The sequence below is a fragment of the Oryx dammah genome, unplaced genomic scaffold (genome assembly GCF_014754425.2).
Source record: "Oryx dammah isolate SB20612 unplaced genomic scaffold, SCBI_Odam_1.1 HiC_scaffold_1, whole genome shotgun sequence".
In the NCBI taxonomy this organism is placed as follows: Eukaryota; Metazoa; Chordata; class Mammalia; order Artiodactyla; family Bovidae; genus Oryx; species Oryx dammah.
The window spans coordinates 17,198,140-17,213,182 of NW_024070185.1; the positions used below are offsets into that span (position 1 = coordinate 17,198,140).

General features: G+C 36.4%; 1 protein-coding gene across 1 annotated transcript in view; it reads left to right on the forward strand.

Moving 5' to 3' along the window:
- Positions 1-15,043, forward strand: part of CAAP1 (caspase activity and apoptosis inhibitor 1) — a 77,577-nt gene that overhangs the window by 23,556 nt on the left and 38,978 nt on the right. The window contains exon 5 of the mRNA XM_040238125.1: positions 4,276-4,349. Coding sequence (XP_040094059.1) covers positions 4,276-4,349 — 74 coding nt within the window. The remainder of the gene's footprint in view (positions 1-4,275; positions 4,350-15,043) is intronic.

Consider the following 15,043-nt stretch of genomic DNA (forward strand, 5'->3'; position numbering starts at 1 on the left):
GTAGACTGGCTTCTTTCAGCCTCTGTTTTATTCCTAGGATAGTGCAAAGAACCAAGGGTTATACCTATTGCTAGGCTAGTTTGCCTGATTGATAGCTAATTTTTGCCAGAACGGGAAAAATCCTGATGCAGTTCTCTTTCTTTATCCTTCTGTTGAGGTCTCTCTCTCCAGTATTTTTCTTTTGGACAGGAAATTGATTTTTTTTCTTTTAGAAATATAAACCTTAGTAATTCACATGTGTGGTTCTTTTTGGTTAATTCGTGCAGATCTCCCCAGTGTAGTACTCTGATTTAAAAGCAAACTCATTCGAGTTACGAGAAAGGATCCTGCTTAGAATTGTATTGGAGGTAAAAGAGAGAAAGGTGGACAGATGTTGGTTTGAGAACTTAAATCCCAGGGATAGACATAGGGCTCTCTTATAATTCAGAGCCAAGACTGTAAATTAAGCTGTTTTAAGGAGCACTGCAGATGGTAGAAGAGAATTGGGAAAATTTAAACTGCCTTTCTTTTTTCTTTATGGAAAAGAGTACAAGAAGCATTGTGAGATTCTTAAACTCCCGCCAACCATGTGTTCCTTCCCTCCCTCCTTTACCTCTTCTCTCTCCAGTTATAAAATTCTGACATGTTTTTAAAGTGTTTGATAGAAATATTTAAATATCATTTAAATATAAATTGGAATTCCTCTAGTTTTCCTACCTCTGACACTTAGTATGTTTTATCATATGGGGGTGACATTTTTTATTTTCCTAAAGCTGGAAATAAGATGTATGTACACATAATTTGCTTATACTTTAAGACATTTCCTATTTTGTTTCTATCTTGCCTTTTATATTCTTTAGTGAAAATCTTTAAATTGTATTACAGAACTCTGACTGTATATGGTAGCTTTAGTTGTAAATCTGTGAATGGAATTTTTTTCAGTTTCAGATGATACTGATGTAAAAGCATCTACATTTTCACTTTTCAGCCACAAGGCGGTGTACTGCCTCTACTGTCTGCAGTTTTGTTTGTTTTTCTTTTTTTTTTTTTTGGTTACTTTCTTCAACAGCCAGGTCAAATCCAACTTAAGAAAAAAAGAACATTATAAAAGTTCACTTCAGGCAATAAAAGAGATTGTTTATGACAGCAGATAGTCTTTATAGAGGGGTCTAGTTTTATCTGAAGGTGATTCAAGGAGCTTTCACAGAGAAAATAAAAAATGAAATTAAAATAATTCATAAAATATTTCATTGCTTTATTAATTTTTACTTGGAAAAATTTAAGAGTTATTAAAATGTTACAGGAGTAAGAAAAATAATATAAGAAGTATACATGTATGCTTTACCTAGATCTATCTGTTTTTAATATTTTAACCCATTGCACATACTCTGTTTATATACTTGTGTATTTCCTTCTGAAACATTTAAAGCTGAGTAGCATACATCATGACATTTTACCTCTAAATACTACATTGCATTTTTTCCTAAGAATAGTGATATTCTTTTTCATATAACCACAATACATTGTTAACTTCAGTAAATTCAGCTTTAGTAAATTTAACATTGATAAAATAGTTTTGTCATATCTGCTATCAGTATTTCCATTTGTCTCTTGACTCAATAATATGCTTTATAATGTTTTTCCACTTTAGTTGAGGAGCCTCACATCAGTTGTAACATTTAATTGTCACTACTCTTTAGCTTCCTTTAACCTGGCATGTTTCCACAGCCTCTTTGTATTTTATAACGTTGAATTTAACTTCCCTCCCCACTTTTAATAGAATATTACTCATTCCCACTTTGGCTTTGTCTGATGATTCCTCATGATACAGATTATACATTCTCAACTGTAATTTTGACCGCTTCCAATTTGCCTTGATTCATGGACCTAACATTCCAGGTTCCTATGCAATATTCCTCTTTACAGCATCGGACTTGCTTCTATCACCAGTCACATCCACAACTGGGTATTGATTTTGCTTTGGCTCCATCCCTTCATTCTTTGTGGAGTTATTTCTCCACTGATCTCCAGTAGCATATTGGGCACCTACTGACATGGAGAGTTCATCTTTCAGTGTCCTATCATTTTGCCTTGAACTGTTCATGGGGTTCTGAAGGCAAGAATACTGAAGTGGTTTGCCATTCCCTTCTCCAGTGGACTACATTCTGTCAGACCTCTCCACCATGACCCGCCTGTCTTGGGTGGTCCTGCACGGCATGGCTTAGTTTCATTGAGTTAGACAAGGCTGTGGTTGGTGTGATCAGATTGGCTAGTTTTCTGTGAGTATGGTTTCAGTGTGTCTGCCCTCTGATGCCCTCTCACAACACCTACCATCTTACTTGGGTTTCTCTTACCTTGGACGTGGGGTGTCTCTTCACGGCTCCTCCAGCAAAGCACAGCCGCTGCTCCTGTCCTTGGACGAGGGGTATCTCCTCACCGGCCGCCCTCTCTAACCTTGAATGTGGAGTAGCTTCTCTCGACCCTCCTGCACCCACGCAGCTGCCACTTCTTGGACTTGGGGTTGCTCCTCTAGGCCACTGCCCCTGACCTCGGGCGTGGGGTAGCTCCTCTCGCTACATGAGTCATGTCCTGTCTATTAAGGTCTTGTGTGTACCTAAGGTGCTTTTAATAGTGATGTTCCTTTATGTTTTTGTTCAAGTGATTTTTTAAAAATTGGGTGTATGTGTTTAGAAGAGAAATAAATTCCATTCAAGTTTAAGAGCAAACAAACATTTTCTCTAAAGGAATATACTTAGAAATAAGGTTCCCAGTTCAGTTCAGTCACTCAGTCGTGTCTGACTCTTTGCGACTCCATAAATTGCAGCACTCCAGGCCTCCCTGTCCATCACCAACTCCTGGAGTTCACTCAAACTCATGCCCATCAAGTCAGTGATGCCATCCAGCCACCTCATCCTCTGTCATCCCCTTCTCCTGCCCCCAATCCCTCCCAGCATCAGGGTCTTTTCCAATGAGTCAACTCTTCACATGAGGTGACCAAAGTATTGGAGTTTCAGCTTTAGCATCAGTCCTTCCAGTGAACACCCAGGACTAATCTCCTTTAGAATGGACTGGTTGATTTCCTTGCAGTCCAAGGGACTCTCAAGAGTCTTCTCCAACACCACAATTCAAAAGCATCCATTCTTCAGCACTCAGCTTTCTTCACCAGTAGATAAAATCTAATTTGATGTAAGAATTAAGGTGACATATTTTAACTTTATTTTTGCAAAACTTTTAATGTAGTGTATTGGCCTTTAATCTGTCCGTAAACTGCCAGGGAGTCTTGTTGATATGCTCTTTGGGATCTGCTAGTCATTCTGGTGAAAGAATAAAATCGACATTAGACCAAAAGAAATTAAAAAGATTGAGATATCTCAATATTAAATCTCTAACATGTCACAGTTAACACCAGATTAAAATATTTTTATACTCTATTTGAGTTTGTGCTTGTATTAATAAAATTTCAATACAAAACAAACTTAAAAGAGCTAAATGTGTTGGCTGGAAAGAAAATTGTAAACTTCTCAAAGAAATAATCACATCTTTATCCTTTAGTTATTTGAGGAATTTATTAAGTGAATATAAAGTTTTGTGAATAGGTAACTTTCCTAGATATTTTTAGTTTGTTAGAGTGTGTATAAAAATTCTCAGAAGGTGATAGACACATATTTTAAAGAAAATAGTCATTTTGAGTATTCATAATAGTTAATTTCTTGACTTTCTGAAAAGTGTAACATCAGTGTAAAGATGGTACAGTGCTCTCTAAGAAAAAGAAATAGTTGAGCTCTTTTGCAGAACATAGTGGATCAAGAACTTTTTAGTGGCATCTTAAACATAATCCATTTCTTTGATTACATATATGTATTACAAATAAAACATGTATTTCCCACATACTGTAAACAGCAAAGCATTTGAGGTATGAAATTAGATGACTGTAAAATGATTTGAATGCCAAAATGCCCATTAAATTTAACAGCTGAACTTGAAAAATTACTGGATTCTTCTGTGAGTTAGGATTTCTCCCATTAGCTACCCTGCAGAGTATAGGAAAGGAGAAAAAATTACCTTGGTATTCTTTCCAGGTTTGCTCTTTGATTTTACAAAGAAGTAAACTACTTAAATTGTAGTAGTTTATAGCCGCTACTTCTGACACTTGTATACCTGTTTCTGTCTCCAGAGTGTACTGAATGGTACCCTGGGGACTGAGAAGGATTCATTGTGTCTTTTCAAGTGTATAACTTAATTCTAGGACCTTGAATATTGTTTAAAAAGTTGTTTTTATTTACTTTCATTCCTCAGACAAGACAGCTGTATAGATTCTACTTCATCCCTGCGAGAGAACAAGCAACCTGAAGGTTTGGAATTAAAACAAGGTATGGATCACATACTTTTTCTGAAACATTTGCCTGAAAATTATAAGCATTTTACCAGTAATAAATTTTCATAGTCTTCTAGTTTTCCCTTGTTTTATAAATAGGGAAAGAAAATAATTTATTCGGTCTGAGGTCAAGAGTCAGGAACACGTCCTTTATTTCATGACTCCTCAGGTATTGGAGTGGTTCTGCCTTAGTAATACATGGTTACAAATGCCACCACCAAGGTATCGTTTTGAAAAGTTTTAATGCAGTAATCTATTATATACTCTTAGCTGTAGGATCGGAGAGGGCAATGGCACCCCACTCCAGTACTCTTGCCTGGAATATCCCATGGACGGAGGAGCCTGGTAGGCTGCAGACCATGGGGTCGCTAAGAGTTGGACACAACTGAGCGACTTCCCTGTCACTTTTCACTTTCCTGCATTGGAGAAGGAAATGGCAACCCACTCCAGTGTTCTTGCCTAGAGAATCCCAGGGACGGGGGAGCCTGGTGGACTGCCGTCTATGGGGTCGCACAGAGTCGGACACGACTAAAGTGACTTAGCAGCAGCAGCAGCAACTGCAGGATACTGTAGATATATTGACTGGATAACTGTGGGTTTTATGTGCAGGAAAAAGTTTTATAGGATTATTTTCCTCTATTTTTTTTTTGCTTGATGTTTTGTCCTCATTTACTTTCTTCCATATGTATTGTTTTCTACAAATCAGTAACTTTTGTAACACAAGTAAAGTGGTATTCGTTATTTATTCAAGCCAGGTAGCTCAGTAGGACTAATCTATTAGATGTCTTTTTGTTTGTTTGCTTTTTCCTCATGCCTTGTAGGGAAAATTGAATGTAAAAATAAGTTTTTATTAGTTCCTCAAAGACTACCTCACATTTTTCCATTTTACTGATAAAATTACTTCAGAGCCATGAGAGTCTGTTGCGGCCAAAAGGGTTATCTTGTTTATTTCATAGGCAGGTAATCTTTGATGGCTTAGAATAGTTTCTCTAAAACTTTGAGTCATAAGAACTTCCGTGGTAGAGAGATACAGGTCATCAGTTTATTCAGGCAGAATTTCTTCTTTTAAGCTGTGGCCCGTATTACCAACACTTAATTGAGAAAGGGGAAAAAAAGTTGGTTAATTTGTGATTCTTTCAGTTCGTATGTAGAGAGAACAAAATCTAAGTTTTCTATAATTATGATTTATGTTCTCTGGCGTTTATATATATTTCTGATGATTTTGAGAATTCCAGTGTTTTTCAGAAGTCCTGTTGTGTTAACTTCTTCAATAGCCAGACAAAATTATATCTTTGTATTCTTACTTCTTCTCAGTATATTCTTGCTTCTTTTTAGCATCCCCACAGGCATAAACTCAGATTCATAGATTTATTTATTATTGTCATGTATAAATACATGCTAAACATACATCATTTTCATATAATGTAGTCATAATCGTTTATCTCTTGTACCCTATGTGTATTTTGACAACACTGCTGTTGTTTCTGCCTTTGTTTCTATTTTTGCATTTAATCAGCAAGTGGTGTAGAGACTCTTACTAGATTATCTTTGGAGAGAAGAATGCCGTATAAGGGATGGAAAAGTTCAGAATGGGCAGGTTGATTCTTGTTCCCAGGGAGAAAGGAATGGAGACCCCATTGTACAAATTAGCTAGTGCCGCACTCTAAGGGGAGGGGTTTTTCTGCTCCCTTATTCCGGCATCTGGAGCTCTCTTCAGAATTTCCTTCCTGGTGCCAACAGCCTGTTTTGCTGTGACTTTTTTTTTTTTAATGTAACTTCAGTCATTTGAAAATTAGTGATGGAGGCAAAGAAGGAGAGAAAAATAACTCAGTAGTAGGAGAGAAAAATAACTCAGATACCGCAAAGCCCAGTTTTTAATGCTCAGGAGCCTTAATAGACACTCTTAGGTTCTCACTTCAGCATCAGAAACGTCAGGAACACAGTCATCAGTAAGTGACAGCCAGCAGGGGTGAGGAAACAGGAGATCCAGGCACAGCAGTTCCACTGTGCAGTACTGTTCATGTGCATACTGTGACTGAATTTATAGAAAATGGTTACTTTTCAGCTCCTTTTGGAAAACAGGAAACTTTTCCTGTTGAGACAAATGCCTATGAAATGGTTAAAATTTTAAATTTTGTTGCATAATGGGCTACATTATAAATTATTTAGAAGATTCAATTATGTGGAACACCTTACAGACGAATGTTAGTAACACTGAAATCCGAACCAGAGAGTAAGTAACTTACTGGGAGTTACCCAAGAAGTTGAGGTACCCCAGGAAACAGAAATGCTGGTAGGCTCAGTAAAGATTGCCTTTTTTCTAAATGGACTAATACTATTTTTAGTCTATTTTTAATATGCAGATTTTTAAAATTGATTTATTGTTATCTCTAACTTTCTGTTTTTGCTCACAGTTGGTTAATAAAAACAACATAATTCTCCTTGTGAATGCATTGTCATTGTATTTAATAGCTTGACCATTTAAGAAAATTCACTGAAGCTTAGTTAGTATTAAAGTAACTGTTCAGTAGACCAAAATATAAAGCAGCATTGAATTTTCTCTTTGCTCTTTCAGGAGAAAATAAATCTTATTATGCCCTATTAATAGTATATGATATTGGCAAATTATTTAAATTATCTTTTCAGTTTTTTCAGCTTCTGAAATACTCAATATTGAGAAATAGTAACTATGTATTAGGTAAATTGAAATTGGCATTTCTTTGTCTAGTACTGGTATTATTTATCTTGTTGATAGGAGATTCATTTATGAAACTAGCTGTGCTGAAGATGAGTATCAGATTGTACACTAACTTCTGCCTTCACTGAGAAAACATTTAAATGTAAATATAATCCAGTTGATTGATATTGTAGTAAAATAGCATTAGGATTAGTGTTGTAAATCATTTTTAGCAAAAGGGTAGAAGAATGGTTTATATAAATTTTCTAAATTGGTCATTTGTGCTACAGTTAAAAAAAGTGCAACTGCTATTTGTCAAAGATATTTATTTTTCAGTGTATGTGCTTTACAGTTTCTTTTTTTGCCTTTTTTAAAATTGCGGGATAATTGCTTTACAGTGTTGTGTTGGTTTCTGCCATATAACATCATGAATCAGGCACAAGTATACATATATCCTCTCCCTCTTGACTCTTGAACCTCCCCCGGCCTAGGTTGTCACAGAGCACCAGGTGAGTTCCGGTGTTACACAGCAACTTCCCACTAGCTCCGTGTTTTACATATGGCAGTATGTATGGTTCAGCGCTATTCTCTCACCATCCCATCCTCGCCTTTTCCTGCTGTGTCCACGAGTCTGTTCTTGTGTCAGAGTTATTTAATACATTGAAAATATTTTTAAAATATAAAACAAATCTTTGCTGATACTAATGAACTCTCATATATTTATCTATAAATAAATGCATTTAAGACATTCAGTAATATTAAAGCAATTTAAATTGTTGCTTTAAAGTTTATAACTGGAGTATGTGTAATTTTGCAAATTATTCTCCTTTGTAACTTCAAGAATTAAGCTCTTATGTTTGTGTTCCTTCTTGGAAGTTGTTATGAGAATTTTTTTTTAACTCTGCATGATTAAATAGCTAAGTTAAAATGTATATTTAGGATGAAGAGAAGAGTTGAGATTTATAGTAGTACCTTTAAAATATTTGAAGGGCTGCTATGTAGAAGACTGATTGATTAGGTTTGTTCTAATAGAGGATAAAAGTAGAGCTAGTAAATAAGGTTGTTATTAGATATGGTTGGTTCAGTTTGTTTATTTCAGATAGTCAGATGTATCAGAAAATGCATTTTGCTTGCTGATACATCCATATTGCTGAAGGTGTTTTCACACAAGTTACACAAACGGCCACGTGGTGGTGCTGCTGTAGAGAAGATTCAAGTCGTGTTTAAACATTTGGATGTTTGACCTTAACCTTGAAGTTCCTTTCCACCAGATTTTCTAAAGACCAGGGCCTAGTGCAGTGTTGGCACTTGTGAAGAGTGTTCATAACTGTTTTATTAAATGGTTTGCTGTAAGAATAATGGGATATACAATCTTTTCCCTCTCTCCATTTTTCTGTTAGAGAAAAAGATGCTTGATTTTTAGTCTTTTAAAAAAGCTCTATGATGGTTTCCAAATACATTCATCTGAATACAGTTATAAAAATAGGTAGTGTGACCACATGGAATATAAAATGCTCAGAATTAATAAGACATTGACTGCATTTTCCTCCGCATCTTTTACACCAACTTTCTCATGTGAAAATTATTCCTCTTATCTGTTAGAGAAAGACATGCAAATACAAAAAAAAATGCACACAGACTTTTATTATGATTAGACGCAAGCCTTGTCCCTTTTTTTTTTAAAATTAATGTAGTTGCCTCACACAATTATATTTTGGCCTTCTAATTCAGGAGTTAGTGAATGATAGCTTTAAGAATTTACCTTGTTGAGAGCTTCAAGAATTTGAAAAGTAGAATTTAATAGGGAAAAATTGTTTGCAGTGGTTAACCCATGTGATGAAATTTAGATAATTTCAGCCTTTCAGACTGCTGGTCAACAAAGTATAATTATTACACACTCCCTGAGAATATAAAATGAAAATACTAGAAATTTTAAAGTGAATAAATACATTAAAACTATTATGTAGTTTTTATGTATTTTTATAAATATATTTAAATGTCTTCCTTAAAAAATTTCAAATATAGTAATTATAATATATCATATTAATTATGTATTAATTTATAAGTAAAAATAAATGTTTTTTGTGTGTAGTGGGACAGGTACTTAAAAATGTTTTCAGTGATAGGTTTATATAAACAATGAAGTTGAGAGATGACTCTTTCAGACTGTTATTAAGGATTGATGGTGACCATAAGTGTTCATTTATTACTTCTAAAAAATTAAATGTGATATAAGATTTTTCCATTGTTTAGCAAAGATAGTAAACTGTATGAGACTATTTGAATCCTTAAGGTGAGAGTAAATAAAAAACTCAGCTAATTTTTGTTTTTACTGCCTTTGTTATTGTTGTTCTGAGGTAATACCGCTCTAGGGTAAGCGAAGGTAGGTACGGAGGGGAACTAGAATAAAAAAGAATGAAGAAATGAATTTGCACTTACAAAGGGGATGATTTTTGCTGAAAAGAACTTCACAACCATGGAGGAATAAGTACAAGTTATAAAAAACTGAAAAGGCAATGAGAAAAGTGTGATCAAACTTTTCTTGCTCAGTAAAGGAAGAGAGAAGGGAGATCATCAGTTAATTAATTAGCTTTTATAGGCCCGAAGCTGTATGTGAAGAAATCCCTGGTTTGGCAGATGAACTCTGCACAGCCTTTCCATTTGAAGACCACAGTTGCAGGCAGGCATGTTAGAGAGCTGAGGGGAGACTGAAAGGAAAGTGTTACAAGCCTATTGTGGAGCTGAAAGCAGAAAGCATGTGTACACTTGACTGCTGGTTTGTTTTCAAAGTTGGAGTCTAATTCCTTTCCTCCTAGCCCTTGATTATCCCCTTGACTGGCTCTAACAAATAAGTATTCACAGAATGCGGCTTCTCAACATGAGTTAACTTCTTTAAAGATTAAAAAAAATTTTTTGTTCTGGGGAAATGATATCCAATTCAGTGATTGGTGAAGTAAGAAGAGATTGTGGTATAACCATCAGTGTGGCTTGAGAATTTACATCTCTTCTCATTCCTTTGAGCTTTTTCACAAGTTATTACCAGCAGCGACACCAAACATGATCCTCCCTGCTTTTTAATTTGTCTCTTTCTGTGAGTAGTAGTTAAATGAAAGGGTGAAAATTACATTTTATATGGCAAATTAGCTCATAGTCTTCCTGTACCTTTTGAAGGCCCCCTGTTGAATTTAAATGTGAGACTTTTCTGTATTTCTTTTCTTTTTCTTTTTTTTTAAGTAAACTGACAAGGTTTTGGGATGTGTAATGCTCTGTGTGTGTTTTATCGAGAATGAAATTATGAAGACTTGGATTCAGTATTTTGAGAGAAATGTTTGTTTCCACGTTTCTTTAAATTGTAAAGCATTATATCTCATTTTAAGCATTATATCTTGTGATGCATTTGATAGTATCCTAGACACACTGTGAAAAAGTGTGTCTCTCCAGCTGCTTTGGAGTTCACATATGCCAAACCTCCTCAGATATTTGAATCCCCTTTGGATCCTCTGTGCTTTTCAATCATTATGTTCTCATCCAGTTCATTGGAAAAAGTAACTCCTATGTAAAAGCTCTCGTCCCAAAGGGAAGTTAGTAAATACTAGGCTTGAAATCAGATTTTGTCAGCAGGTTCTGAACTTTTTATGTACCTAGCATTCATAGCCTATGATATAATTAGCAGTTTTAGTTGCTATATCATATAGTTGATACATAATAAGCTTGTAGTTAACAAACTTTATTTTTGAAAAGTAGTACTTAAAAAAATTTTTGAATGTCTTTAGATGTACAAAAAAATTGAGTGGAAATTACAGAGTTCCTGTATACCCACTGACCAGTTCTTCCAGTTTCCCATAGTATCTTGCATTAGTGTGGTAAATTTGTTACAGTTGATGCAGCATTATTAATACATTATCACTAACTAAAGTCCATAGTTAACATTAGGGTTCATTCTTTGTGCTGTACCTGCTGTGAGTTTTGGTAACTTACAGTAAGGTATCCCCCATGATAGTATCATACAGTATAGTTTCACCTATTCATTCCTTTTTTCTCTCTCCCCCCTAGACTCCTGGCAACCACCCACCTTTTTACTGTCTCTGTAGTTTTGTCTTTTCTGTAATGTCATTCAGTTGAGCTCATATAATCAGTAGTTTTTGCAGATTGGCTTTTTTCACTTAGCAATACACATTTGAGATTCGTCTGTGTCTTTTTATGATTTGATAACTCATTTCTTTTACTGCTGAATAATCTTCCATTGTATGAATGTACTGCAGTTTGCCTATCATTTCACCTGCTGAAGGACATCTTGCTTCCAAATTTGGCAGTTGTGACTAACGCTGCTATAATCATTTGTATGCAGGTTTTTGTGTGGACTTAAGTCTTCAACTCCGGGTAAATGCCAAATTTAGTTTTGTAAGAAACAGCCAAACTGTCTTTCAAAGCTCTGTACTGTTTCACATTCCCATGAATGAGAGTTCCTGATGTTTCACATCGTTGCTAGCATTTGGTGCCTGCCAGTGTTTTGGATTTTGGCCTTTCTAATGGGTGTCTAGTTTTACTTTGCAGTGCTCACTGTAATGGTCTGTGATGTTGAGCATCTTTTCACGTGCTGCTTTGCCCTCTGTATCTCTTCTTTGGTAACTTGTCTCTTCAGATCTTTTGCCCATTCAAAAATTTGGTCCTTTGTTCTTTGATAGTTGACTTTTAAGAGTTCTTTATATATTTTGGATACCAGTCTTTTATCAAATGTGTTTTGCAAATATTTTCTCACAGTCTATGGCTTGTTTTTTATTCTCTGAATTTCTATCCACATTTAATAAATACTTTTTGGGTCTTTGTCTCCCTCATATTATATTTATTTAGGTGGGTTTAAGGGACCTAGAAGATACATTTGCCTGAACCAGTATTCTAGTCTGTGAAGGTTTTGTGGTCATTCTGATTTTGTTAAGACCTGAGAGGCAGTACGAAAGGTTTAAAGGCATAGATGTTCAAAATACACTTGGGTTTGAATGTTGGTTCTGCCACTTAAGTTGTATAAACTGGGGCAAGTTACTTAAATTCTCTTTTCCTCAGTTTCCTGATTGGTGAAATGGAGATAATAAATGAATGCCTGCTCCACTACACTGGCATAAGGATGAAGTGGACTAATACTTGTGAAGTTCTTTAGAGAAATAAAACGCTTTGTGCAAAGCAACTGCTCCATAAATGTCAGCCCCTGTTATAAAATTTCTACCATTATTATCGGCATTAATGTTTTCTGCTGCATCCCCTTGGTATCATCCCGGCTGTCTCTAACGGGTAAAAGTGTCACTGTGTCGGGTCACAGTCTGCCTTTATGTAACGTCTATCCTCTTGGTTCTTCTGTGTCCTTTGGGTTATAGTCAGTGAATTCAATGTCTCCCTGAATGGCATCTCTTCAAATTTGAAGGCTGATCCCTTCTTTCCACAAACAAATTGTTGTTTTGTGCTGGGAACCAGGGATATAAAGATAAATACAGTGTGGCCTGGCTTCACAAGAACTTATCTAGTCAAGGAAAAGAGATGTGTAAATTAAATTTTCGTATCTATTTGTACCTGAACTTATATATTCCCCTTTCTTCCCATAAAGTGCTTGAACTCTTTATGTTGCTGGAACTAGTCCCTCTATTTGTATGGTGGCCACATTCCCTTCTGGGACTTGTAGTTGTTAACTCTCTTTTATCAGGGTCCTACTCTCTAGTGAATTCTTGCCAACAGCTATTTCTCTGGTCACTGCAGAGTCCTCATCTTGACCTACCAGCCGTGTGTGACACCTTTGATTATTTCTCATTCCCTGACACTGTCTTTGTTCTTAGTCACCTTGGCATTATACTCCCCTCTACTTAACTTCTAAAGGCTGAGTGTCTTGGTACTTTTTTCTACAGTCCCAGCTAGTTTTAGTTTTAGTACTGGCATCTACGAATTTATTTCTTCAATCAGAACTCTTTCCAACATTGTATATCCAGTTTACTTACTCAATGTTGAATATGCATCTTAAACATTAATATGTCCCATAATAAATTCTAGATCCTTTCCTAGGCCTCCACCCCTTGTTTGCTTGCAGAGCAGCAAACAAATAAAACACAAACCTTGAACTCATCTTTTTTTGTGGCTGTACCATATGGCCTGAAGCCCAACCAGGAATAGAACCCATGTCCCCTGCAGTGGAAGCTCAGAGTTCTTTTTTTAATATAGCTCAGAGTTCTAAACCCTGGACCGCTAGGAAAATCCTGAATTCATTCTTGATGAGTCCTTCTTTCTCCATCAGCAAAACTTGTCTACTTTGCTTTCAGAATACTCAGAATCCAGCCAATCCAAACACCTCTTCCTAGCCATTATTCTGGTACTGATTCTTAGGGTATCCTGATCCCTCTCTTGCTGTCGTGCATTCCTGTAGTCTTCTTTTCCACACAGCAGTCTGCATGATTGTTCTAAACTGTAAGAATGGTCATGTCACTCTTCTCAAAGTCTTCCAGAATATTTCCATCTCAAAACAAAATCTGGAGTCCTTCCTTCTCTCTGGTGGCTGGCGCCATATGGTATGGTGTGGTAGGGACAGGGCCACGTGATGTGGCCTGTCACCTTCCCCCTAACTCCCTCTTCTTCCTTCATCTTGGTTTCCCTCTCCACTCTGAGCACTCTTAAGTCAAGGACTTGCTTTTGCTATTCCCTGTAGCTGTGCGCTCCTCCCCAAGAGAACCATGTCAGTCTCCACAGAGCATTTAGATCCCTGATCAGATGCTCCCTGGTCTGTCTGAACTAATTAGCACTGGCTTTTTCATAGTTCATAAATCTCTTGATCTAGAGATTTACTGGGAATTGAAGTCAGACTTCCTGCCCTGTAGTCTTGGAGAAGTCACCTTTTGAGAGCCAGAGCTCTGGTGCTGTGTCATGTGTCTAGTTCACAGCGTGTCTCACAGTATGGATGGAAATCTATCCTAGAAGTTTTAATATCTGTCTTGCAGTTTGTTGAAACCTGAGATTTATGCTTGTTCACACCAGTGGTGTGCTCTTATTTAGGTCAAACTACTTGTTCTTTAAGGTTGTTGTTTAGTTGCTAACTTATGTCTGCCTCTTCTGCAACCTCATTGACTAGGCTGCCAGGCTCCTCTGTCCATAAGATTTCCCAGATAAGAATACTGGAGTGGGTTGCCATTTTCTTCTCCAGGGAATCTTGCTGACCCTGGGATCAAACCCGCATCTCCTGCATTGCAGGCAGATTATTTACCACTGAGCCACCAGGCTCTCTTTAAGCTCAGACATCTCCAGATTGGTGAGGCCTTTCTTAACCTATTTATGCTTACCTCACTTTTCTTCCTCATTCCCCTTACTGTAGAATTGATTATCACCTCATTGATACCACTACTGCCTATTTTATTTACTTCTGTTATAGCACTGCCCAGTAATTAGTAATTGTTTTTAATTCAATAAACATTTATGGATACCTAAATTTAGATACTATAAGGTAAAGGATTCGGAGAAGGGAGTGGCAACCCACGACAGTACTCTTGCCTGGAGAGTCCCAGGGACGGGGGAGCCTGGTGGGCTGCCGTCTATGGGGTTGCACAGAGTCGGACACGACTGAAGCGACTCAGCAGCAGCAGCAAGGTAAAGGATTATATCTTAGAATTCTTTCACTGATTGTGTATAGTGGATACTCATATTCTTTTGAATAAGTGGATGGATAGCTGACTAAAAGAATTCCTTCTTTCTCTTCTATCCTGTCCAGTGTGTACAAGTTCTTAAAAAGAAGATATAAGTAAAATAGAATATTAGTTATATTTGTCCTTTAATATTCTACCACCTACCACAAAGAGTGAGTTGCTTATAAGCGTGTTTTTCTTTCTGGTCTTAACAAAACTGGGTTAACTTTTGGTTCATTTCCCTTAGCCTTTAGATTTGTTTATATTACTTGTATAGATTCATATCAGTCTCTTATATTAAGCATTGATCATGTGCCCTTTTTAAAATATGTGGTCCTCATAGAGGTTCTTCTTTTTTTTTCT